This window comes from Schistocerca gregaria, chromosome X, assembly GCF_023897955.1.
Source record: "Schistocerca gregaria isolate iqSchGreg1 chromosome X, iqSchGreg1.2, whole genome shotgun sequence".
In the NCBI taxonomy this organism is placed as follows: Eukaryota; Metazoa; Arthropoda; class Insecta; order Orthoptera; family Acrididae; genus Schistocerca; species Schistocerca gregaria.
In genome coordinates this window covers 724,550,827-724,577,034 of record NC_064931.1, presented here as the reverse complement: position 1 = coordinate 724,577,034, position 26,208 = coordinate 724,550,827, and the positions used below count along the sequence as shown (strand labels likewise).

At 39.6% G+C, this 26,208-nt stretch overlaps 1 protein-coding gene across 2 annotated transcripts in view; it reads right to left on the bottom strand.

The window, feature by feature from the left end:
• LOC126297739 (E3 ubiquitin-protein ligase HERC2) overlaps positions 1 to 26,208 on the bottom strand; it is a 752,343-nt gene that overhangs the window by 35,302 nt on the left and 690,833 nt on the right. For both annotated transcript variants that reach the window (XM_049988889.1, XM_049988890.1), the window contains 2 exons: positions 13,449 to 13,617; positions 1,362 to 1,525 (listed from right to left, as the gene is read on the bottom strand). In XM_049988889.1, the coding sequence (XP_049844846.1) occupies positions 1,362 to 1,525; positions 13,449 to 13,617 (333 nt within the window). The remainder of the gene's footprint in view (positions 1 to 1,361; positions 1,526 to 13,448; positions 13,618 to 26,208) is intronic.

Genomic DNA, 26,208 nt, shown 5'->3' with positions numbered 1-26,208 from the left:
TTTTTTAATTAATGTTTCTTTAACACTGTGTCAACCATGATTTCATGTTTCTTACTGAGAGTTGAATGAACTAGGACATCTGCATGCAGCTTTCCTAGACTGGTTTTGACATTGGCTGTTCTCAGATTATTATGTAATCACAGACCTTCCAGTACTTACACTTCAATGTTCTTTTTAATGAAACTATGTGATTCCCAATCCTGACTCAGTCTCACTTCCTCTTGTTTACCATCTTCTCTACCACAACTTTCTTTTGCAAATTATTTAGAGTTGATTTTCTTTTGTGTAATATTTTGGGTGCACTCAGCCCATTGAGGCCAATTGAGGAACTACTTGATTGGGAAGTAGTGTCTCTGGTCACGAAAACTGACAACGGCCAGGAGAATAGTGTGCTAACCACATGCCCTTTCATATCTGCATCGAGTGATGCCCATGGGCTGAGGATGAGACGGCGGTCAATTGGTACCATTGAGCCTTTAAGGCCTGTTTGGATGGAGATTAGTTTAGTTTAAAATATCTTGAATAGCTATTTCAGTGAATGAGGAAATAAGTAAGGAACAGCTCCTATGTTCAGAGACCATCTTTGTCTTGATATTTCAGCTTGTTTACTCTCAATGATAAACAAGTATGTTTTGTAATAAATTTGTCTGTGAAATGTGGGTCCACACAGAACACCTGTAAGTCTGTCTGTCTGTTTGAGAAATTGCTCTCACTTTATTTAAAAATTATACTACTTTTTTGGAGGTTTAAGAAGTGTTTACTTTACTTTCTCTGTAGCCATTCAGTACAGTGGAACAAACAATGGACATTATTTCTCAATTTCCTCTTGTAAATACAAATAACTAGAGCTCCTAAACATGACATTATCACCACAGCCTTCAGCTATTTCAGAAATATCATCATAACCAAACTCACAAAATTTCCATAGATGACAGCAACATACTTGGTCTGATTAAGTAGAATAATGCCAAATTTTGTCTCTGGTTGTAGTTTGCGGGCATGAAAGCTGTCCTACGGTATGCACGGGGGCCCTAGCTATTGTAAGTTTATAAAAGGGAACAGTGGAGTAACAGTGCAGATTTAATGGATGTAGTCTAGAGATATCATAGTAGTGCATAAACAGAGGATGGATCTCAACAGTGTTGCTATCAGAAAGCAAAACCAGTAGTGGAGTTCTGCACACCAACTTTCATGAAATAACTGTAAGATCTTAGCATGCCTTCTCATGCTTAATGGGTTACATGCTACAGCAAATGCAAATATAACTGCAAATAAAAAAATTAAATGAGTAGCATATACAACAAATTCCAAGATGAAAACAAACCAGAACATAAAATAATAATAGTAGTATTTGAGTTTACCTTTGTAAGTAGCTACAGACTTCAGAAGTGTTAGAGGGATGTCAGGAGAACCACAGACCATAGTTTCCAGCTCATAACCACTGAATAGTGACAACAATGGAACAGGAATTACTTTTGCCATTCCTTCACGGACAGCCTTTACCTGCTCATCAAATTCGTGTAATCTGCCACAAAGAAGAATAGTATTTTCAGATTATCGACAAGTAAAATGGCTGTGATTCTCTATAACTTACTCTTACATATCCACCATACAAACTTGTGTTACAATGAAACACAAATTATTGGGTCACCTGATATATAAACAAGAAAAGGAAATCATTCAACACTTGTATGAATACAAACATAATCTAACAGAGAAATGATGGTGTTGTATCCGCATCTTTATGTTACACTTCAAGATGTTACAATATTCCACACTATAATTTCACACAAAAATGTCACGGATAAAAATGGAGAGGGTAGCAGTAGCAAAGTAAATATCATTCACTGTGTTGACACTATCACTGAATGATCAATAAAATGAATTCTCTACATTCACTGACACACTGATGTAACTGTGAATGAGTTATTAATCATGCACATTATTGTCTCCCAATGGTTAGTGCAATGTCTTCGAAGTGAGACTGTGATATCATGCGATCTGTTGTGACTTTGACTTCAAAGCATTTAACATCAAGAGTATAAAATTGCTGACATGTATAAACCAAGACACACTTACATGCATATGAAAGAATATTATTAACAGAAAGATTATTATTAACACACAATATCAAACCCATGCTGAAAGAAAAACATGTGAGATAAATATAACAGTTTGAGCACTCTGTTCACATAACTAAATTCAGCTTGTGTGCTCTGCAATGATAAAGTAACTGTGAACCAAGGAAGGACTGCCTTTTATGTTGGAAACATATGCTGAAGAAAATCAATGTACTCCAAGAAATTCAAAACATGAAGATGTTTTGTTTCAGGAGCAAACCAAACTCACTGCATTGCCTCCAGGATCACAGAATGTTGAGCATCAAGTGTATCTACTTGGATAAATATACTGAAAAAATGATCATGTAATCAAAGATGTCTGTCATTACAGGTGCATTAGTAAAATACTAGAAAATTGACAGCACTCATTAAAAATATTACAATACAAAAATTTATAAATATGAAAGACAGTAGCTTCCCCAAAAAGGAGTAATTGAAAACTCACTTATTAGAAATATACAAAATCATTATTGACTCAAATCCTGTAAATGACCTTTTATTTGCAACACATTCAGTTCTCAAATCCTGCACTTTGCACCAGGTCAAAACATGTTTGCTGCTTCTAACAACTATTCAAAAATTTCAATGGAAGGGCAAACAAATGCAAGCTTAAGCTTTGAAGCAAATACATTATAAGTCAGTTCATAAAATATTTCAGAACATGTTACTGGTCAGTTCATAAAATATTGCAGTGAGTGGTAAGTGGCAAATCAAATCTGGGAATCAAGGCCAAGTATATGACCAGACCTTAAAAACCTGCGAGGAGTTGATTTTAGTAGCAATGAATAACATCTAGCATTTCTAGCATTATAGATCTTGATGGTATTTTATTCCAACAAAGATTTCACTGAATTGTTTATTTTTTAATGTGTGAACAATTTTTTACTTGATACTGCTCTATCAACTACCATTCATTGTGGAAGTTTATCTGCAGTAGATCTAAACAGTATAATGTCATCAACAAAACAAAGGTTGCTCAAAAATGTTCTGTTCAAATGTATTCCTCTTTTGTCTTTCCAGCTAAAGATCTAAAAACTTCCCCAAGGGCTATGGAGGATACTTTTTCTGCAGGAAACCTCCTTGCAAACCCCTCTCACAATTCTAAATTTCTCATCATCTTGATGTAGTCTAGTGGAAGCTGATCTTCAACATATATTTAAGATTATTTATTACCCACTGCTCACATAAAACAGACCAGATTTAGTCACTAACAACAGAACTGACACCAAATGTATTTTTATTACAGGAAATATAGTTAAATATAATGTTCCTTCTTTTCTAATATTCTTAAAAAGCTAGGTTCAATGTTTTTTCAAACAGTTCTCTTACTTTGTAAAAAGGATATTCCAGTAACTAATCATAAACCTTGACTTTAAAAGTATTGTAGAGTACAGACAGGCAGATTTTGGAAGTTTACAAAAAAATTTAGACATGTGATTGTGTGTGTGTGTGTGTGTTTCCTCTTGGATAGTCTGTGTATTGTGATAACAAATTCCACTTGCCCTCTCATATTCTCTCTGGTGTCAAACTCACTTAAATTGCTTTTGGCATAAAATAATATTGTATAGATGTACAGGTTTACAATAACCAGTATCTTTAGTCTGATAATGAGGGGATGACAGTATTCTGTGTGTCTAATCATACTGAAACTTGTCAGGTGGAGAACGAAATACAGCATATCCAGAGCGTGGAGCTCATAGAGCTTATTGCAATTTTTCAGACTTTAAAAATGATCAAATCATTTCCATAAAAGACGAGGGAGCATTGTTGTGACAGATCACACAGACGTTTATTTTAGCACAGTGACTTCAGAACAAATGAGATGGATTCAAGATAACAGTGTGGAAAGAAGATTAGGTACAAGTCCTTCCAAATGGACTATACTAAGAGAAAATTACAGGATTCTTAAACTGGCTCTGATGAATACATGGATGAGAACAGCTAAAATTTGGGTAGACTTAGAGACAGTGTGTCACCACACACTGTCAGGAACAGATTGCTGGAAGCTGGGTTGAGAACTCAAGTTGCCAGGCACTTTTTACTATTGTCACCATACCACAGACAACAGAGATGTGTATGGCATAGATACAGAGTCATCTGGGGCACTGAGCAGCAGCAGCAGCTTTATTCACCCATAGATCTCTTTTTACAAGGATCTAGGACATGTCAAATTGATAAATATCAGACATATGTTTCATGATGTAACACTTTCCATTTGTCAGTGTACATTCCAACCCATTTAATAATGCAATGAATGTGATAGCCTAACTGTTTACTAGCTTACTTTGTACATCTTTACAACAATGTAGGAAAAGACAGATTGCTACTTACCATAAAGAAGACACATCAAGTTGCAAATAGGTACAATTAAAAAATACATAAAGCTTTCAGGAGATGTTGGAGCTGGCAGTTGCATGTGCCTGAAGTGTGCTTGCTTTGTGTGTGTGTGTGTGTGTGTGTGTGTGTGTGTGTGTGTGTGTGTGTGTGTGTGTGTGTGTGTTTTGCTGACAAATGCTGTGGTCAATAGCTTTATGTGAGTGTCTTTTAAATGTGCCTGTCTGCAACCTGACGTATCATCTTTACGGTAAGTAACAATCTGTTTTTCCTACATTGTTGACATTCCTACCTGGAGGTTCCATTGTTTGATTTGTATATCTTTAGTTATTCACAAAATTAATTCTTGAGTTTTATTAGGATTAGAAGCGTTCATTACAAGGAAACCAATTCATTAATAGTTCTAATTTTTTTAAGTTGCAGAACACTATTCTATGGTGCCAGGGCATGTAATAAGCATTGCTGTATCATCTGTATAACTGAAGAAATCCTAACTCCTGATCTACATATCTTAAGCCACTATTTCTACAAATGGAGGTTACAACCAAACTCAAATAAAACAGAAGTTTCATGTTTTCATCTGTCCTACACATGGCACACAGAGCCCTTGATGTATATTTTGAAGGAGACAAACTTCATCATAATATGTATCCAAAATATTTTGGGATCTTGTTAGACAGGATACTTTCTTTTGAGCAGCAGTTGACACAAACATCTGCTAAGCTCAAAACCAGAAACAACATTCTCCATAAACTCTGCGGCTCTCATTGGGGATCATCAGCAGACACTCTCAGGGTACCAGCACTCGGTTTGGTATACTCAGCAGCAGAGTACTGTGCGCCTGTCTGACTTGGCTGGTACTCAAAGACATTTTGATCAAATCCTTCTTTGTGTATGATCATGTCATAAGTAATAAAACTATACAAGTTTCAGATGATATTGCAGGTAGCCTTCATCAGAGTGACTACTTAAGCAGCTGCTTTATATTTATTGTTTCAAAATGGCTAGGCATTTTGGCATACTACATTTTGATTGGATGAAAGTGTCAAGGGGGAGGAATATCAGATATTATAGCTGGAAAATTTTATGTGAATTTTTGTTGGTGGTTATTAGCTATTTCCACATCCACAGATTATTCCCCATTAAGAGCAAAGTATTGATTTCTATATGCAAAGGTGTATTCAAGTATGTGGCAAAGATGACCTGATACCATGTAAGCTCTGTTTTCTATTCTTGGTGTTAATACAGAACTATATTGAACATTTTCCAGAAATTAAGGAAAAGGACTGAAACATGGATGTTGCTGTCAACCCCCTTTTGGATCTCTTGTACAGAAATGGATTTTTGATGTAAAATAAATTTTGTCACCATCACTGTGGTCTGACTAGCAATCAAAATATTCTCAGGCCCACATTTGATTCCAGTCATTGGTTAAATTTTGATGGGAACAACAAACATCAGTAATGACAGCTGAAGACATCTGGTATAAGAAGTCATCCTCCTCCTGTTAACAGCCTTGTCAGAGAGGGTGGAGGAATGTATGAGGGTTAAGGGAACCCTCTTGTCTTGGGGTGGGAAACTGCAGCTAGATGTGGAAGAATCAGCAGTGATGAACAGCATGAGGATGCAGAAGACCATGGAAACCACCATGTTAACCCTTTCAGATCTGAATTTTTCTGGATGAAGTAAAATTTTTCTTTATGTAATAATGTTCTTAGATGAATTTTTTGATGATTTAAGATGCAAGATTTATACAAATATATGTACATGTTTTCAAAACATGCTTTTTACACTTGGCTTCATTTTATGAATTAAAATAACTAATTATGAAATATTCTCTATTGCAATAAATAGTAAAATGATCATTCAACAAATACCATGCAAAAAACAATAACAATATTCAGTTACATGATGGAATATAATGAACCAACCAAATTTGTGTCACGAGCTGCTGTGCCCTGCTACACTGACTTGCTGGTATATTCATAGCAATGCCCAATGATTGGCAGCACGTGCACATATTGAAAAAGTTGAACATTCACAAATGTGTACCTCAGATTTCCATTGAGAAAAAATACTTCTGTTGCAGCTAAGACACAGTAAAAGTTAATGTACACAATTGTAGAAAGGGGGTGTTAAAGAAACATAATTTTTATCCACAGAATATGTTCCCTGTAATTAAGTGTTGTTATCCTCCCTCCACTGGCAAAAGATTCTGAATTTCATTCAGATATCCAGGAGGGAACTGCCAAGATGAAGTTAGAAGAAAAAAAAATAAAAAAACTGAATAACCAGTGAAATGTCAGAAGTCTGAGTATGATAGGGAAGATAGAAAATCAGAAATGGGAGATGCAAAGATTCAGGCTGGATATGGTACATTGGTACATGTCAGAGCAGTGAAATGGAAAGGAAATAATGATTTCTAATCAGACAAATATAGTGTAATATCAATAGCAGCTGAAAATGGTGCATTGGAAGTGGCATTTGTCATGATTAAAACTGTATGGCAGAAGGAGGCTTACTATGAATAGTTCTTTGATAAGATTTTATATGTCACAATCAACAGCAAAACATTATCAGCAACAATAGTTCAGGTATACATGTGCAGTTAACAAGCAGAAAATGAAGAGAGAGAAAAAGTATATTAAGGTATTGAACATGTATTTATTGTAAACGGAGATGAAAATCTAATAATGACAAGTGGGTGTTTTGCTGTAGTAGGTGAATGAACAGAAGACAGGGTTATGGGAAGCTGTGAGTTCAGTACTAGGAATGAGGGAGGAGAAAGACTAATTTAGTTCTGCAATAAATAGCAAATACATGGTAGAAAACTCACAAGAGGAGGAGGTATAATTGGAAAGTTCTGGAGACGTGTGGCGATTCCAGCTGAATTACATCAAGATCAGTCAGAGATTCTGAATCAGATATTGGAACAGAATGTGTAGCCAGGATTGCATACAGATTCAGATCGCAATGTAGTAATTATGAAGAATAGATTTAATTTAAGAGAAATGTCAAAATAATCAATTTGGGAACAACTGGGATACCAAGTACTGAGGAATGATGAGGTATCCAGAATGAAATTTTCACTCTGCAGTGAAGTGTGCACTGATATGATGAGGTCTGTATGAAGTTCTCTGAGGCTATAGATAATGTGATAATGAATAATTCAGTAGGCAGTTCACTTGGAAAGAAATGGATAACTCTAAAAAGAACAGTCACAGAAATTGGAGAGACAAAGAAGGTAACTGTGAAGTTAACTTGCATAACAGAAGAAATACTTCAATTTGAAAGAAAGAAGTACAGAAATGTTCAAGAAAACTCAGGAGTACAGAAATATAAGTTACTTAGGAATGAGATAAATGTGAACAGCAGAGAAGCCAAGGTGAAATGGCTTCAGAAAAATGTAAAGAAATCAAACAAGAAATGACAAATTGCCTGTTGACTTCTGTCACTGGTTCTTCAGCTGACATTAGTTTGATGATTTTTTGACATTTCACCAGCATGAGAGGCTGGCATTGTCAAAGCTTCCCCTCCATTGCTAGTGGTGGACTGACATTTTGCTGGCATGAATGGCTAGCACTGTCACAGCTTCACCATCCATGGAGGGTGAAGCTTTGACAATGCCAGTCACACATGCTCACAAAATGTCAGAAAAATCATCACCAAGACAGAAGCCACCAGGCAGTTTGTCAACAAGTGGCTATGAAAGCCTTAACAATTTTAAACAAGAGACGATTGACAGAAGGACTAATGCACAACACAGAAAAGTCAAAACAACCTGCCTTGAGATTACAATCAAAGATGTGAACTGGACTCGAGAGTAATTTCGCTGTTAAACACAGAGCATAGAGCACACAGATAGAACGAGTACAGGAGGAACTGTCTAATGACAAGACAGAAGAATAAATAGGAGTTGATATGGAAAACATAAGCAAGATCAGAGTTTAACAGAGTTTCGGAACACTTGCAATTAATGGCATGGGCCAGACATTTATAAATAGGCATATTATTGCGAATTTGCCAAAAGCAATTTCAAATGCCCGAAATCTGGGTATTTATAAAAAAGTAATTTTTAACATTTTTACTGCCAAAATATATAATTTACCAATTAAAAGAAGAGATGGGACAAAACTCCCAATATTAAAAGTTGGTAAATTTTCACACTTCAACCTATGTATATCCTTCATTGCTTTTATTACTAAGAACGAAAGGAAAGAATAGGGAAGCATTTTTACAGCTGTGTAGTGATAGCCTGTGTATAGCGAAAAATGAAATAAAAATATATTAGGTCATTACTTTGTAATATAACACACTTTATAATCCATGTCAAATCTCTGAATATTATTGAAGAATGAATATTGATAGCAAAATTATTACTGAATATATTAAATAGCTGGCATGTGTTTCTTGGTGATAAATGTCTTCTTAAATGTTAAACTGTTTTCAGAAAAAAAAGAGACAGACTGCAGTTTCCTATTCTGCTCCTTTCTTTATCTACTTCTGTATGACTGCACTGCTGTGAAGATAAAATTGTCTTAATTAAAGATGTAAAATGTTATGTTTACAGTCCAATTTATTTCCACTAATAACTTTCTCCTAACTCTCAAGCAGCTTTTTCAACTTGTTTACCCAATCAATAGAGATTTAGTGTTGTAAAACAGTTTTCCCAATACAAAATATCAGCTTAAATTTTTGTATGAGAGTTGCTTATCAACTAATTTTTGAAATACATAAGTGCCTGGGCGTTAATGAATTTTGGGCATTTGCCCACGCATTGTCATTTGTCGCAACTTATAAATGCCCAGGCATTTTTACACCACTACTTGCAACCAAATTAGGAAGAAGCCATAGACAACATACTTTTGGAATTTCTAAAATCATTGGGCAAAGTGGCAAGAAAATGACTATTCATGTTGATCTGTAGAATCTATGAGTCTGGAGACACACTATCAGACTTTTAGCAAAATATCATCCACATAATTCCAAAGACAGCAAGGGCAGATAAGCATGAAGACTATCCAAAATCAGCTTAATAGCTCATGCATAAAAGTTGCTCATACAAAATGATGAAAAAGGAAATTTCAGATCTGTTTGATCACTCTCAGTTTGGCTCTAGGAAAGGAAAAGCCTTCACAGGGGCAGTTTTCAGATCATACTTGATAATCAACACAGGACTTACAAATAATTAAGACATGTTCAAAGGATTTGATGGCCTAGAAAAAGTAATGATGAAAATGAAAGCAAAGTTCAGGAGTGGGATTAAATTTGAGGTGAAAAGGTATCAATGATAAGATTTGCTGACGACATAGCTATCCCTACTGAAAGTGAGGAATAACTGCATAAGCTGTTGATTAGAAAGAACTGCCTAATGAGCACACACTATGGATAGAGAGTTAGCACAAGAAAGATAAAAGTAATGAGGAGTAGCTAAAATGAGACTAATGATAAATCTAACATCAAAATTGGGAACCATAAAGCAGACAAAGTGAAGGAATTCTACTATCTTGGAAGCAAAATCACACACGACAGATGATGGAAGGAGGAAGGACTAGCTCAAGCTGAAAGAGTATTCTTGGCCAAAAGCAGTCTACTAGTATCAAACACAGCCTTAATTTGAGGAAGAAATGTCCGAGACTGTACATTTCGAGCACATCATTGTTTGGGAGTGAGTCATGGACCGCAGGAAAAGAACAGGATCAAAGCATTTGGGATGTGACACTACAGAAGGCTGTTGATAATTAGGTTGATTGATAAGATAACAAATGAAATCGTTTTCCTGAGAGTCATTGAAGAGAGGAAAATGTGTAAAAGATTGACAAGAAGAAGGAGCAGGATGATAGGATGTGTTAAGACATCAAGGAATAACTTTCATGGTACTCAAAAAAGCTGTTGAGGTTTAAAATTATTTGGGATGACACAGATTGGAATATATTCAGCAAATAATTAAGGATATTGGATGCAAGTGCTACTCTGTGGTGAAGAAGCTGGAACCGGAGAGGAACCTGTGGCAGGCTGCATCAAAACAACAACCTGCTCTTCACCATATAGTAGCTGGAGTGCTCAAAATCCTGATATTGAAGCAGATAGTATAATGAAGTTTAATATTGTCAAACAGTTAGATAAAGCAAAGAGATGCCATGAAAACATGGTGAACAAATGAATAAACTAATTAAAAAGAAACAGAGGACAAAACCAAATAAGAATGCTAGATGCACTGTTAAGAGTATCACAATTCCATATTTTCATAATGTATTGCAGAAGGTGGCTAACATATTTAAGTTGTTGCAAGGCTGAAACTGGATTTCAAAACAACAATATGTTACTATATACCACTTTTACAGAATGTGTTTCATCATTTTTATCTTTATATAGTGATGACACTGCAATGCAGAATTTTGTATGCTTTTCATGCAATGCACGTTCTTGTGTTACGCTATTTCTGATGTTGAAGCCATGTCATTTCATGTGAATATGTGTTGTTAGCAAAGGATGTTGCCTGCGGAATTGGTGACCAACACAGGGATGTCATTTAAACATCCAACATATATTGTTAGATGTAAGACATTGAAAATCTGCCTTGTAGTGGTCGTCAGCAGCCAAAAACATCAGGTGATGACAGCTACCTAAAAATAATGGTTTGAAGGTACTCCAAGGAGAACGCAAACGAACAGTATGCTGCTTTTTTTGGAGGCAACTAGGAGGTTTCTGTCAACCCAGAGAGTACATAACCATCTCCACATGATGAATTAGCCTTCTAGGGTTCCAGTAGATCTTTGAGTACAAACTCTCTAGTGCCATAGTGCACAAAAGAGATGGACAAGGAAGTTGTCAAAAGAATTGACTTGATCCTCTTCACTGATATGTACGATTTATGTGACACCTGGTGGTTTTCCTGAAGAGGGGGAGAAAACCAGGTATTGAAGCAAATCTCAAGTATGCAATCCAGTGAACACCTTATATGACCTAAGGAATACCACCATTTAGTGGGACAAGTTTGAGCAGCAAAGTTTTCGTCTTCTCATGGACAACATTCCATTGAAGCTGCTACAATGCATGGGGTCAGCCACAACAGTTTTGAATGTTACCCAGCAACAAATTTTCATTTTGTAGATGCACAGTTTGAACAGACTGCCTCTATTTTGGTTACTGTTATATTTTTATTTCAAAGTAAAGTTCTTTTTTAATTATATTACGTTTATTATTATTATTATTATTAGTATGTATGTCTCTTATTATTTCCTGGCTCCCTTACATCTAAGTCCACTTAAGTTCACAGATGTGCAGGTAGTGCAAAACCTTCTTTGAGCAGCACATATAAATGATTGCATAACTAAAACTGCTCCACCAAAACTGTTCAACAGAGATACAGTTGCAGGGTCTGACAGAACAGCAGTTCAGTTTTATTGATTGATGGATTGGTCCCATTTGGTTAAATTATTACAAGTACACACACTGTACATAGGACCAAATACAAACCAGACAATAAAATCTGTAGTCTTTCAGACCCTGGGGCCACTCCTCTACAGAGCAGTTTCAGTCAATTTTCCATTCTGCAGTTACTTATCTTTATATATGTCATTTACAGTTCAGTATTTCAGTCTTCTCCCTGTCTTCCTCATGTTTCATGTGAGCATGATCAATAAGAGAGTGGACAGAACATTGTCCTTTTGTTTCAGCCATGGCTAAAAATTCATTAGCTTTTTTTTGTCAGTTTGCTAGTTAAAGAATTGTTTTCAGAATTAAATAACTGCTTGTGTTGCTTATTTTACATTTATTTGGACTTCTTTAAACTTTTATTTTTTAATTTCCTCCTCTCTTTTTCTTCTTCCTTTTCTTTTTAATCTGGGATGGAACTATCTCTGCTTTCGTAATAACTTTAATAGAACAAGGAATTACATAGATGGTATATAAGCAATGGAAAGTTAGCACTTAAGCCATCCTCACATGAGATGAGTTAGCTAATGTTGACGTGGGCTTACGCCCTATGAAAACATGCTGCTTCTAAGCACCATCACATTGAAGATCTCTCAAAAGAGCATCATATTAGTATGATTTGTTGTAATAAAATGACAGAGAACCTCATACTCATTAAAGGATATTCATATTTAGTTATTTTTGTGTTATAATTTACACATTATGAAAGTATGTCTTTTTGAGGCAACTGCATACTGAAGATTCATGAAAAATGAATTGCTCTTGGTAGGATTTGTTATAATTAAATACCAGTTAAAAATGCATCAATGATTAAAGCCTTCAGAATATCGTAATATACAATAAAAGGGTATGAAATATAGAAGAGAGCATAGTGTAGTTCGTAGAGGCGCTAAATTACAAAACAGTGTGTAGTTAGTTTGTGTCTTGAGGTATCCACATTCTTTTTTCCTCCCTTGCATTTCCTAAAAGGTTATCAGATAAATATAAATAATTTCTGTAATATTTCACATTACGTAACTATAGGTGCCAGCTCTCTCTCTCTCTCTCACCCCCCCCCCCCCCCCCCTCCTCTCATAAATTTGTCTGACTGTGTAAAGTTTTGTCCTGAGCGGACATGGAACTTTCATTCTTGTCTTATAGCAAGTTTATGGACACTGAAATTTTTGTTTATCTTGTGCAATGTGACTATCAATTGCACAAAGGAGGAAATGTGCATTTTAACAGAGCTTTACGCCCACTTTTGTAAACAAACTGTGTGATATGCTGCTAGATATAGTTGACAGCTGCCGCTGGAGAGTGCTAAAGTATCAGTCACATTAATCAGCATGCCCAATGTGACACACACACTGTATCTCTTCAGGTTGGATTTCCCACTCAAGTCCATATCTACGTTAGCTGCCTTTTCCCATGTGAGGACGGATTTCCTGTATAGTTGAGGCACTATGCAATGGACAGGCATCTAAAAAAGACTTACAACTTACAACAATGTTCAAGGCTGTATCATATGTTTAAATTAAATGACTAAGTGAATATGAAATATTTTCAGTTGACTGGTACCTGTAATTGAGTGCTAGGCGAACATATTCCAGTCGATTTTCAGGCATAATTCTTTTGTATCTTGTGGAAAGAGGAATTTCAATTCCTGAAGCTGAAGGTGTTGAAAATGGCATCTCTAAAGTCTGAAATACTTTTGCATCTGGTTCCATATCTCGTATGCAAAGCAATCCTGTGAAGAACAATTTTAAATGAGATATACATAAAATGAATTTCATACCAACTCTAATCCTTAAAACTTCAAATTTATATTCTGCTATTTTGCCAAAGAAATGTTGAAATATTACAATACAGATCCATCACACTACAGAAATATTGCACTCTCTCATTAGTGTCTCATGTATATGCGTGATGAAGACATCAAACATGGAGCACTTGTTCGAAAATCAGAAACAGTGCAGCTTAGCACTTTATATGGGGGAGTCTGCTGTACTTTTGGTATTACACTTTGTGCTCAAAAGTCAGATGATAGTAGGTAATATCATGTATTTTCTGTAATAATGAGGCAATAGAGAGTATGTAGTGGGCTCATACACTGCACAATTGTAGATACTCACAAGTTTTAACATTCCATCAGTGTAATTTCATAGGAGCTATAAGATTCCAGGTCCAGTGTTTATGAAGTAAAGTGGTAACATCAAGAAAGAGTCAAATTTACTCATCACTCTGTTACATATAAGACATTAGTTAATAGATACTGTCAAAATTTAAAGCATACAGTACAAATCAATTGTCAGACCTTCTCATCAGCTGATGCAGATCACTTCCACTGGAGCTCAGGTACATAGGTCAATTACTGAATTATGTATTGAGTGGTAAGATGTTCCAGTTTTAACAAATACTGCTCCCCAGAGTACTAATCAGAAGAATGAATGCACACTGTTCAAGACAGAGTGTAGAAAATAGTTTCATCAATAGTCTGTGGAGGAGTGAACGAAGGTCTCATGGAGTGATGAGTCATGGTAAATGATGTTTCGCTAATCTGGAAATGAATATACCTGCCAAATACTAGTAGTAAAGGAAGTGTGTTGTGGCAACTGGTCAATTTCATGATGATTTCATGGTACAACAGCAACTACTGCAGCAGCACCTCCTGCAGCAGCAACAGCAACAACAACAACAACAACAACAACAACAACAGAAGCAAGACATGCTCTGGGAACTCCACCACCAGCAGCAGACACAGCCATTACAGCTTCTCCAAAACCAACAACGGTTTGTGGCTGTGGTGGACTCTCCTGCCACTCTGCTCCTCACTTGTTTCAATGAGGCAAACCAGGGTTGGGAAATCTATTTCTTCTATTTCTATTGTTTTGTTTTTAATTGCAAGGCACGTCAGATAACTGCTCATGGGTGTCAGTGTGCACTCATTGTTTTTGAGTAGTGAACTGTACAAAGTGGTGCAAAAATTATGCCCACTTTCGGATCCCAGTAGTCTAAGTTTTTCTGGTGTTTGTGCATGACTATTATAGCCACCAAATTCTACCAATTCCACCAATTTTCAGTTGGAAATAGGCATGGCTGTGCCTCTGGTTAATAAAGACACACACAGTTGCATTGGCTCCTTGCAGCTCCCCTCAGCACAAAGTGTTGGTGTACAATGACCAGTCGATCCCACAGCAGGGTCAGATCATTATCAAAGCTAAGTATAAAAATGTTGCTCAGCAGCTAACCTTGCTTGCAGTCAAATCTTGGATGGCAACTCACATCTTTGGTTTAGACACTTTTGTGCTTTTTGGTTTTCAAATTTAAGATGAGGTTCATTTAGTTTCATGTGTGATCCCATTCACAGAACTTAATGCACTGTGTACACAACTTAAGCAGCTATTTGAACCTACATTAGGTGGGTGTTCTATCACCAGTATTATCTAGATGATGGGCTACACCCATGGTCATGGTTCAGAAACCTGCTGGATCACTTCAGATTTGTGGTGATGTTAAGTTTACCTTTAATACCGAGACAAATGTCGATTTGTATGTAATTCCTCGACAGGAGGCATTGTTGGCTAATTGGCTTGGAGGGCAAATATTTTTCAAGATAGATCTCACTGGCGCCCCGCTTTTAGTCACCTGTAGATGATCAGACGAAACAATTTGTAGTGTTTAACATGCCATTCAGAATGTATTGCTACAACAAGGTGTCATTCATGGTTGCGAGTGCTCCCTCGATATATCAGAAATGTCTTGAGCAACTCATCCAACATATTCTCAACTGTGTTAATTATTTATATGATTTGTTAGTTACTGGTGCAATGTGGCAGTAGCATCTGTCCAGTTTACAGTTGATGTTTGAGCAGCTCCAAGCCAATGTTCTGTGCTGTCAGTTCAATAAATGTAGTTTCTTTGCAACAAATGTCAAGTACTTGGGTTACATATTAAGTCAAGATGGGCTCACCCTGATGCAGGACCATGTGGCCACAATCACTGACTTACCACCTCCTAAGAGCCTCGAAGAACTACAACTGTTCCTCAGCAAAGTAAATCATTATACCAAGTTTATTCCACATGTGGCCCACATTTCCCATCCACTCAATCAACTGTGTAAAACAAGTGTTAAATTTGTGTGGTCAGAGATGTGCCAAAAAGCTTTCATACAACTTAAACAGTGCCTAATGTCACCTCCTTGTCCATTGATGCATTGGATTGTGGCACGAGTGCTGTGTTGTCCCACAAATACATCAACTGCACAGAACAGCCCACTGTATTTGCATCTAAATCATTAACTGCAGTGCAGAGGAATAATTCACGAATTGAGAAGAAGGCATTAGCTATCATATACTGGGATCCAGAAGTTTCATGTGTTCCTCTATGGTGCAAAGTTTTACTAGATCACCAATCACAAATCTTGTATTTCATTTCTTGGCCCCCATTCAAAACTTCTCAATAAAACAGTGCAGCAGTTGCAATGGTGGGCACTGTTTCCTCAGTAACTGTATCTATGAGATCCATTATAAGGCCAGCCATACAGCACTCCAATGCAAATATGCTTTCCCAGTTGATGTGTGGCACAGATGTCAAATTTGACAGGCATGAGGTGTTGTGTTTTGCCTTAGACAGAAACCAGTGACACAACCTTGATGAATTTCCAATTACAGTGTATGACGTAGTGCCAGAAATGGCCCACAACCCTCTCCTCCACAGGATGTTGGCTGCTGTATGGCGGAGGTAGCAGGAGTATTTGCCTAAGAAACCCAACCCAGAATGGCACACCTATTTTTCCTTATGGCACGGGCTTAATGTCAATGAGGGGGTGAATTTTGCTGGCTACAGGTGACAATGAATGCCCAGTGCTAGTTCCTCCAACACTGCACCCTCACATACTGCAGTTCCTCCACACTGCACACAGGGAATGTGGAGAACAAAAACAATAGCGCGACATTATGTGTACTGGTGTGGTGTTGATGCTACCCTTGAATGCACTGTCTGGAACTGCCATGTCTGCACCCACAACCAATTTGCACCAGCACAGCTGTTCAATCTTCAGCCTTGGCAAAGGGTACATTTTGATTCCACTGGTCATTCTGGGGAGCAATGTGGTCACTTGTCAATGCCCCTCTAACTTTCAGTATGATGCATTTATGGCTACAAGTGCCCTACCCACCATATTAGTGACAGATGGGGCTCTTCCATCCTGGTTTCTGACAATGGCCCTCAGTTCACAGCATTCATATTTCACGATTTTTGTCAGTAACATGGCAATGAGTACCTGACTAATGCCCTTTCCATTCCACATCCAAATTGGAATCTGGGCAGATGGACAGGACATTCAAAGACACATATGCGACAACTACTGATGACAGCTGACTCCAGGGAAGCTCTCACTAGCTTCTTTGCCTCCTACCGATCCACCCCCGCAAATGGATGTAGCCCAGCCAAAAGTTTACATGGGCACAGACCCCCCCACCCCATTTTACTTGCTGCACCCGATTCCATGGGTCCACTGCCCTGCACAGAGTCATATCAATGCATTTGAGCTCTTGTCTGGGTTAATACTTTCAGCCAGAACCTCAGGCGAACCCAAGGCACCGTCATCAGCAGCAGGAGGTGGCAGGTGTTTGAGACTGAGGTCAACTAGGAGCAGCTGGTCAGCAATGGAATCAGCTCCTGATGACTGATTCTCGCCCTGGCGGTGACTTCTTAGAACTTCTTTTGCCGCTACACTCTTCGTCACCTTCCGGCTTTTTGCCTGTTGCTGGAGTTTCAGATTTACCCTGGGTTGCAGGATCCTTATAGGGCTTCATTCGAAGGATGTGGACCATATCTCTGATCTTTCATCATCTTGTGTCGGGATCAAAATCTTCAACTTCATAAGTAACATCAGACAACTGTCTTGCAACCTTATAAGGTCCAAAATAGTGCCTGAGGAGCTTCTCAGAGAGACCAACCTTCTGAAAAGAAGTGAAGATCCAGACGAGGTGACCTGGCTGGTAGACAACAGGGCAAAAGCTTGCGTCATACCTTCGGCAATCGTTTTCTTGAGCCTGCAACATGCAGAGTTGAGCTAACTGCCGAGCTTCCTCCGCTCTGGTTACCACCTGGCCGATGTAGTAATTGTCCACGTCATCAGGATGTAACAGAAACACAGTGGCCATCATTGTAGTCACCTCATGCCCACGCACCAGGAAAAATGCCGTAAATCCTTTGGCATCTTGTTTGGTGGTGTTCTAGGCAATCGTCAGGAAAGGTAGCACCTCATCCCATTTGCTCTGCTCAACACTGACAAACATTGATAGCATGTCGGCCAAGGTCTTATTAAGATGTTCAGTAAGCCCGTTAGTTTGTGGATGGTAGGCACTCATCATGTAATAAGTAGTGTTGCACTGACAGTTTATCTCTGTCACAAGATTCGATTGAAAAACTTTCCCTCAATCCGTAATTAACGACCTTGGGGCACCGTGTTTTAATACAATATCTTCCACGATGAATTTGGCTATCTTGGATGCTTTGGCTGTTTTCACGGCTTTTGTAGTGAAATAGCGCAGCAAATAATCAGTGCAAACAATAATCCATCTATTGCCACTAGCAGACATTGGAAAATGTATGAGGAGGTCAATTCCAAACACTGGAAAGGCGTTTCGGCTGGTGGAATTGGTGAGAGTCGGTGAGGTGGTTTCTGAGGAACTGCCTTTCTCCTCTGGCACTCTCGATAGTGCGACACACAGTGACAGACACTACTAAATAAACCTGGCCAGAAAAATCTCTTGTGGATTCTATCATATGTCTTAATCAATCCTAAATGTCTGGCCTCAGGTGTGTCATGGAATATCTAAGCGCATGTGTTTAGGAATCATTGATAGCCACCTCTTTCCAAATGGATCAAAGTTTCTCTTGATAAGTAATCCATTAACTACCTTAAATTGTCTTTTCACATCCTCTGACGGATTTCAGGCAAGCATAATTTGAGATATCTTGGCATCCTTCTTCTGCTCAGCAGAGATATCCTGGAGTGCAGTGAGATAGGCACTATCTTCATCAAAGTCTTGATGGTCTTGCACAGGGTTTCTTGAGAGACAGTCAGCATTTTGGTTTTTTCTTCCACTTTTGTACACTATAGTAATGTCATACTCTTGAAGACGTAGTGCCCACATGACGAGTCGTCCTGTTGGATCCTTAAGACATGTCATCCAACAAAGTGAATGATGGCCTGTAACAACTGTGAATGGCCATGCATAGAGATACTGTCGAAACCTACACATTGCCCAGATCACAAGACATTCACTTTCTGTAGTTAAGTAGTTTCCCTCAGCTTTTGTAAGTGTCCTACAAGCATAGGCTATAACCTTCTTTTCTCCATCCGAAATTTGCACCAGAACAGCAATGATCCCATACCTGTGTAGTTCTGTAGGAGCCCTCTCATCATACAGACCAAGTACACAGTCAGTCATCAGTGCTTTTCACAGCACATTGAAAGAATCTTGTTGAGCACCACCCCAGATAAATTTAGTATCAGCTTTTAACAAGTCTTGGAGTGGCCTGGCTTTGATACAAAAGTCTTTGATAAAATGACAGTAATAAGAACATAATCTGAGGAAGTTTCTCACATCCCTAATACTTCTAGGAATTAGTAAATTTCGTTATAGATCTCACCTTTTCAGGGTCTGGCCACACATCTTCATTTGACACAAGGTTTCCAAGTATTTTGATTTCTTTTGCTCCAAAGAGCCACTTTCTTGGATTAAGTTTCAGTCCGCCTTGTTGGAGACACTTAAGAATGGGCCTCAGTCTTTTTATATGTTCATCAAATGCCTCTGACAACACTATAATGTCATCTAAATAACAAAGACACATCATCCTCTGCAGGTGCCTTATAAGATTATCCATCATCTGCTCAAAAGTTGCTGGTGTATTACACAAACTAAAAGGCATTATCTTAAACTCGTGCAAGTCCTCAGGGGTGATGGATGCAGTTTTCTCACGATCAGCATCATCTACTTCGATTTGCCAGTATCCCAAGTACATGTCAATGCTTGAGAGAAACTTAGCCCCCTTCAGACAATCTAGTGTATCGTCAGTTCATGGAAGAGGGTAAAAGTACTTTTTAGTTATCTTACTAAGCTTCCTGTAATCAACACAAAAGAGCCAACTGCCATCCTTCTTCCTGACGAGGACCACTGGTGATGACAATGGGCTCTGCGAAGGCTGAATGATGTCATTCTTCATCATTTTCTCTACCTCACCGCGAATTATTCGATGTTCTGTTGCTAACACACGGTATGCTCTCTGGCTTATTGGTTGAGGGTCTCCAGTGCTAATCCGGTGCTTCACCGTCGATTTGTCTAATTTGCTCTTCACCTGTGGATTGAAGCATTCAGAGAACTCTTGAAGAATGGCAAGTAGATTCTTCTGTTGTTCCTTAGTGAGATATGGTGACAGTCAAGCTAGAAGATATTTTCTCGTAGTGGTAGCGCCAATTCCGCCCACGGACTTGGTATGGGAGGTTTTTATGATGCTCAGCTGTTCTTCAATTAACGGCTCAGCATTTGCTATGCACATGCGTCTTGGAAAGATCTGATCTTCAAGTGACCACAATCTATAATTGCCTGAGAAGCTTTCAAAAAGTCCCATCCGAGAATGACGTCATGACTACACTCTATTAGATGATGAATTTTAAGGGCTGTGTATGGCCACTTATACCCACATGAATGGTCCATCTTCCTGTAAGTTTTACATATTTCCCATTAGCTACCTTCAGCAGAGATGTTTTGTTTTCGACTAATACGATTTTCTGTAACTGGCGATGGTGCTTCTCCGAAACGACTGAATATGATGCTCCAGAGTCCACAAGAGCTTGGGCTGGTTGGCCATCTATGAGGATATCAATGTAGTTTAGTATCATTCTTGTAGTGATTGACGGCAGAGGATTTTTCTTGTCAGCGGCCTCACCTCCAAGGAAGGTTACACCCTTTAGTTTTCCAGGTTGCAGCAGTTAGGTGATCAGCTGGATCTTCTATACAGTGATGGAGACCTTGATCGGCTTGTTGGGGAGCGTCCTCTCCAGTGGCTAGGTTGTGGTGATGGTGACTTACATCGCCTTGCACTCATATCTTCTTGTTCATCTTCGTTGTCCTGGAGTTGGCGTTGGCTAAGATTGGTCTGCTATCTTCTGGTGCGGACGTCATCAAATATCCGACACCTTTGTCGACAATAGTGCACCACATGTCCCAGTCACCCACAGTGGAAACATAGTGGTTATCCTGGATCTTCCAGACGTCAGTCTTCCTTGGTGCCCAAACAGGTTCCTCATATGGCACTGTAGGAACATAACTCCACCTGGTCTTGACTTTTTCACCATTTTAAAGGGAAATGAAGGACGAGAGATTGGGTTCAATGTCTGTTCCACTTCCTCCATTGTGACCTCTTGAAGCATCTCAGGTTTCTGTTGCCGTGGACTCCAGGTGGCTTCTACATCTACATCTACATTTGTACTCCGCAAGCCACCCAACGGTGTGTGGCGGAGGGCACTTTACATGCCACTGTCATTACCTCCCTTTCGTGTACCACTCGCGTATGTTTTGCGGGAAGAACGACTGTCTGAAAGCCTCTGTGCGCGCTCTAATCTCTCTAATTTTACATTCGTGATCTCCTCGGGAGGTATAAGTAGGGGGAAGCAATATATTCAATACCTCATCCAGGAACGCACCCTCTCGTAACCTTGACAGCAAGCTACACCGCGATGCAGAGTGCCTCTCTTGCAGAGTCTGCCACTTGAGTTTGCTAAACATCTCCGTAACAGTATCACGGTTACCAAATAACCCTGTGACGAAACGCGCCGCTCTTCTTTGGATCTTCTTCTATCTCCACCGTCAACCCGATCTGGTACGGATCCCACACTGATGAGCAATACTCCAGTATAGGTCGAACAGGTGTTTTGTAAGCCACCTCCTTTGTTGATGGACTACATTTTCTAAGGAATCTCCCAATGATTATCAACCTGGTACCTGACTTACCAACAATTAATTTTATATGATCATTCCACTTCAAATCGATCTGCACGCATACTCCCAGATGTTTTACAGAAGTAACTGCTACCAGTGTTTTTTCCACAATCTATTATCATACAGTAAAGGGTCCTTCTTTCTATGTATTCACAATACATTACATTTGTCTATGTTAAGGGTCAGTTGCCACTCCCTGCATCAAGTGCCTATCCGCTGCAGATCTTCCTGCATTTCGCTACAATTTTCTAATGCTGCAATATATCTGTATACTACAGTATCATCCGTGAAAAGCCGCATGGAACTTCCCACACTATCTACTAGGTCATTTATATATATTGTGAAAAGCAATGGTCCCATAACACTCCCCTGTGGCACGCCACAGGCTACTTTAACATCTGTAGATGTCTCTCCATTGATAGCAACATGCTGTGTTCTGTTTGCTAGAAACTCTTCAATCCAGCCACACAGCTGGTCTGATATTCCGTAGGCTCTTACTTTGTTTATCAGGCGACAGTGCGGAACTGTATCGAACGCCTTCTGGAAGTCAAGAAAAATAGCATCTACCTGGGAGCCTGTATCTAATATTTTCTGGGTCTCATGAACAAATAAAGCGAGTTGGGTCTCACACGATCGCTGTTTCCGGAATCCATGTTGATTCCTACAGAGTAGATTCTGGGTTTCCAAAAACGACATGATACTCAAGCAAAAAACATGTTCTAAAATTCTACAACAGATCGACGTCAGAGATATAGGTCTATAGTTTTGCGCATCTGCTCGACGACCCTTCTTGAAGACTGGGACTACCTGTGTTCTTTTCCAATCATTTGGAACCTTCCGTTCCTCTAGAGACTAGCGGTACACGGCTGTTAGAAGGGGGGCAAGTTCTTTCACGTACTCTGTGTAGAATCAAATTGGTATCCCGTCAGGTCCAGTGGACTTTCCTCTGTTGAGTGATTACAGTTGCTTTTCTATTCCTTGGACACTTATTTCGATGTCAGCCATTTTTTCGTTCGTGCGAGGATTTAGAGAAGGAACTGCAGTGCAGTCTTCCTCTGTGAAACAGCTTTGGAAAAAGGTCTTTAGTATTTCAGCTTTACGCATGTCATTCTCTGTTTCAATGCCATCATTATCCCGGAGTGTCTGGATATGCTGTTTCAAGCCACTTACTGATTTAAGGTAAGACTAGAACTTCCTAGGATTTTCTGTCAAGTCGGTACATAGAATTTTACTTTCGAATTCACTGAACACTTCACGCATAGCCCTCCTTATGCTAACTTTGACATCGTTCAGCTTCTGTTTGTCTGAGAGGTTTTGGCTGCATTTAAACTTGGAGTGAAGCTCTCTTTGCTTTCACAGTACTATCTTAACTTTGTTGTTGTACCACGGTGGGTTTTTCCCGTCCCTCACAGTTTTACTCGGCACGTGCCTGTCTAAAACGCATTTTACAATTGCCTTGAACTTTTTCCATAAACACTCAACAGTGTCAGTGTCAGAACAGAAATTTTCGTTTTGATCTGTTAGGTAGTCTGAAATCTGCCTTCTATTACTCTTGCTAAACAGATAAACCTTCCTCCCTTTTTTTATATTCCTATTAACTTCCCTATTCAGGGATGCTGCGTTGGCCTTATGATCACTGATTCCCTGTTCTGCACTTATAGAATCGAAAAGTTCGGGTCTGTTTGTTATCAGTAGGTCCAAGATGTTATCTCCACAAGTCGGTTCTCTGTTTAATTGCTCGAGGTAATTTTCGGATAGTGCACTCAGTATAATGTCACTCGATGCTCTGTCCCTACAACCCATCCTAAACATCTGAGCGTCCCAGTCTATATCTGGTAAATTAAAATCTCCACCTAAGACTATAACATGCTGAGGAAATTTATGTGAAATGTATTCCAAATTTTCTCTCAGTTGTTCTCCCACTAATGCTGCTGAGTCGGGAGGTCGGTAAAAGGAGCCAATTATTAACCTAGCTCGGTTGTTGAGTGTCACCTCCACCCATAATAATTCACAGGAACTATCCACTTCTACTTCACTACAGGATAAACTACTACTAACAGCGACGAACACTCCACCACCGGTTGCATGCAATCTATCCTTTCTAAACACCGCCTGTACCTTTGTAAAAATTTCGGCAGAATGTATCTCTGGCTTCAGCCAGCTTTCTGTACCTATAACGATTTCAGCTTCGGTGCTTTCTATCAGCGCTTGAAGTTCCAGTACTCTACCAATGCAGCTTCAACAGTTTACAATTACTACACCGATTGCTGCTTGGTCCCCGCATGTCCCGACTTTGTCATGCACCCGTTGAGGCTGTTGTCCTTTCTGTACTTGCCCAAGGCCATCTAACCTAAAAAACCGCCCAGCCCACACCACACAATCCCTGCTACCCGTGTAGCAGCTTGTTGCGTGTAGTGGACTCCTGACGTATCCAGTGGAACCCGAAACCCCACCACCCTATTGCGCAAGTCGAGGAATCTGCAGCCCACACGGTCACAGAACCGTCTCAGCCTCTGATTCAGACCCTCCACTTGGCTCTGTACGAAAGGTCTGCAGTCAGTCCTGTCGACGATGCTGCAGATGGTGAGCTCTGCTTTCATCCCGCTAGCAAGACTGGCAGTCTTCACTAAATCAGATAGCCGTCGGAAGCCAGAGAGGATTTCCTCCAATCCATAGCGACACACATCATTGGTGCCGACATGAGCGACCACCTGCAGATGGGTGCACCCTGTAAACTTCATGGCATCTGGAAGGACCCTTTCCACATCTGGAATGACTCCCCCCCGGTATGCACACGGAGTGCACATTGGTTTTCTTCCCCTCTCTTGCTGCCATATCCCTAAGGGGCCCCATTACGCGCCTGACGTTGGAGCTCCCAACTACCAGTAAGCCCACCCTCTGCGACCACCCGGATCTTGCAGACTGAGGGGCAACCTCTGGAACAGGACAAGCAGCCATGTCAGGCCGAAGATCAGTATCAGCCTGAGACAGTGCCTGAAACCGGTTCGTCAGACAAACTGGAGATGCCTTCCGTTCAGCCTTCCAGAATGTCTTTCGCCCCCTGCCACACCTTGAGACAACCTCCCACTCTACCACAGGTGAGGGATCAGCCTCAATGTGGGCAGTATCCAGAGCAACCACAGTCATAGTCCAATCGGGGGGTGCGTGGGACGAGCTGGCCGTCCCCGACAAACCCCCATCCGGACCCCCACAGTGATGCCCATTGGCAACAGACTCAAGCTGTGTGACCGAAGCCAACACTGCCTGAAGCTGGGAGCGAAGGGATGCCAACTCAGCTTGCATCTGAACACAGCAGTTGCAGTCCCTTTCCATGTTAAAAACTGTTCTGCAAAGAATGTCTGAACTAATCTACACAGAGTGCAAACAAATCGACACAAAATTTAAATGGTTATTAAAATACAAGACTGCCTAGTAAATGCAGTAACGCTGCTAAAAATGCGATGCTACAACTCTCAAATACTATAATACGCACGAAATTTATGAAATAAACAATGCAAGTACCAAAAACACGCAAAGAAATTAAGAATTAAACTATGTAACAAATGAGTGAGCTAGGAGTATACGACTTGCTGCTGCAGCTGCTTATCCAACGGCGGCAGGGAGCATGCTTACTGTGACCAACCGACACTGGCTGTTCAAAACAAAAACAGAAGAGAAACGACTATGCGAAACTAAACGTCCTCTCTCACTATCTGATGAACACTGTGAAATCAGTTGCTTCCTCCATCACAGACATCAATACGACATTTGGAAGCTATTCAAACTTCTTGCGTGTAATTCTTTTTTGATGCATTGTCTCAATAGCCTGGCACCATTTTATGAAGCCAACTGCTGTCGAAACCTCCTTCAGGAGTAGGGCTTGATACATGTCCTCAGCAACATCACCACCAGAGAACCTGGAAGGATGTCTCATGTGGTGGCACACAGTTGCTGTCATTGTAACGTCTTCTTTTTCTGTCTCTGATAGATTGCGATCTGTTGAATATGGCTCAAACTCAGGTTTCTCGCCACATAAACGGTGGCGCTGTCGTGGCCTGATGTGAGCCACTGTGTCGTCGATAATGTGCACTATCACACATTCCAATACCCAGCGTCTCCACCAGAATAATGTCACGTAGGAGGAGGTGTTATTATATGAATGACCAACACTAACTTCACTTAATAAAGGTTTATTCAGAATTTGCACATACAATAGTGGGGAGCGAACTGCCTCTGGCCAGAACACATACAGTATATATACAGCTACAGAACATTCCAGTACGATGATTCATGATATTTGTGGATACTTCTAGAATGTACTCGAACTG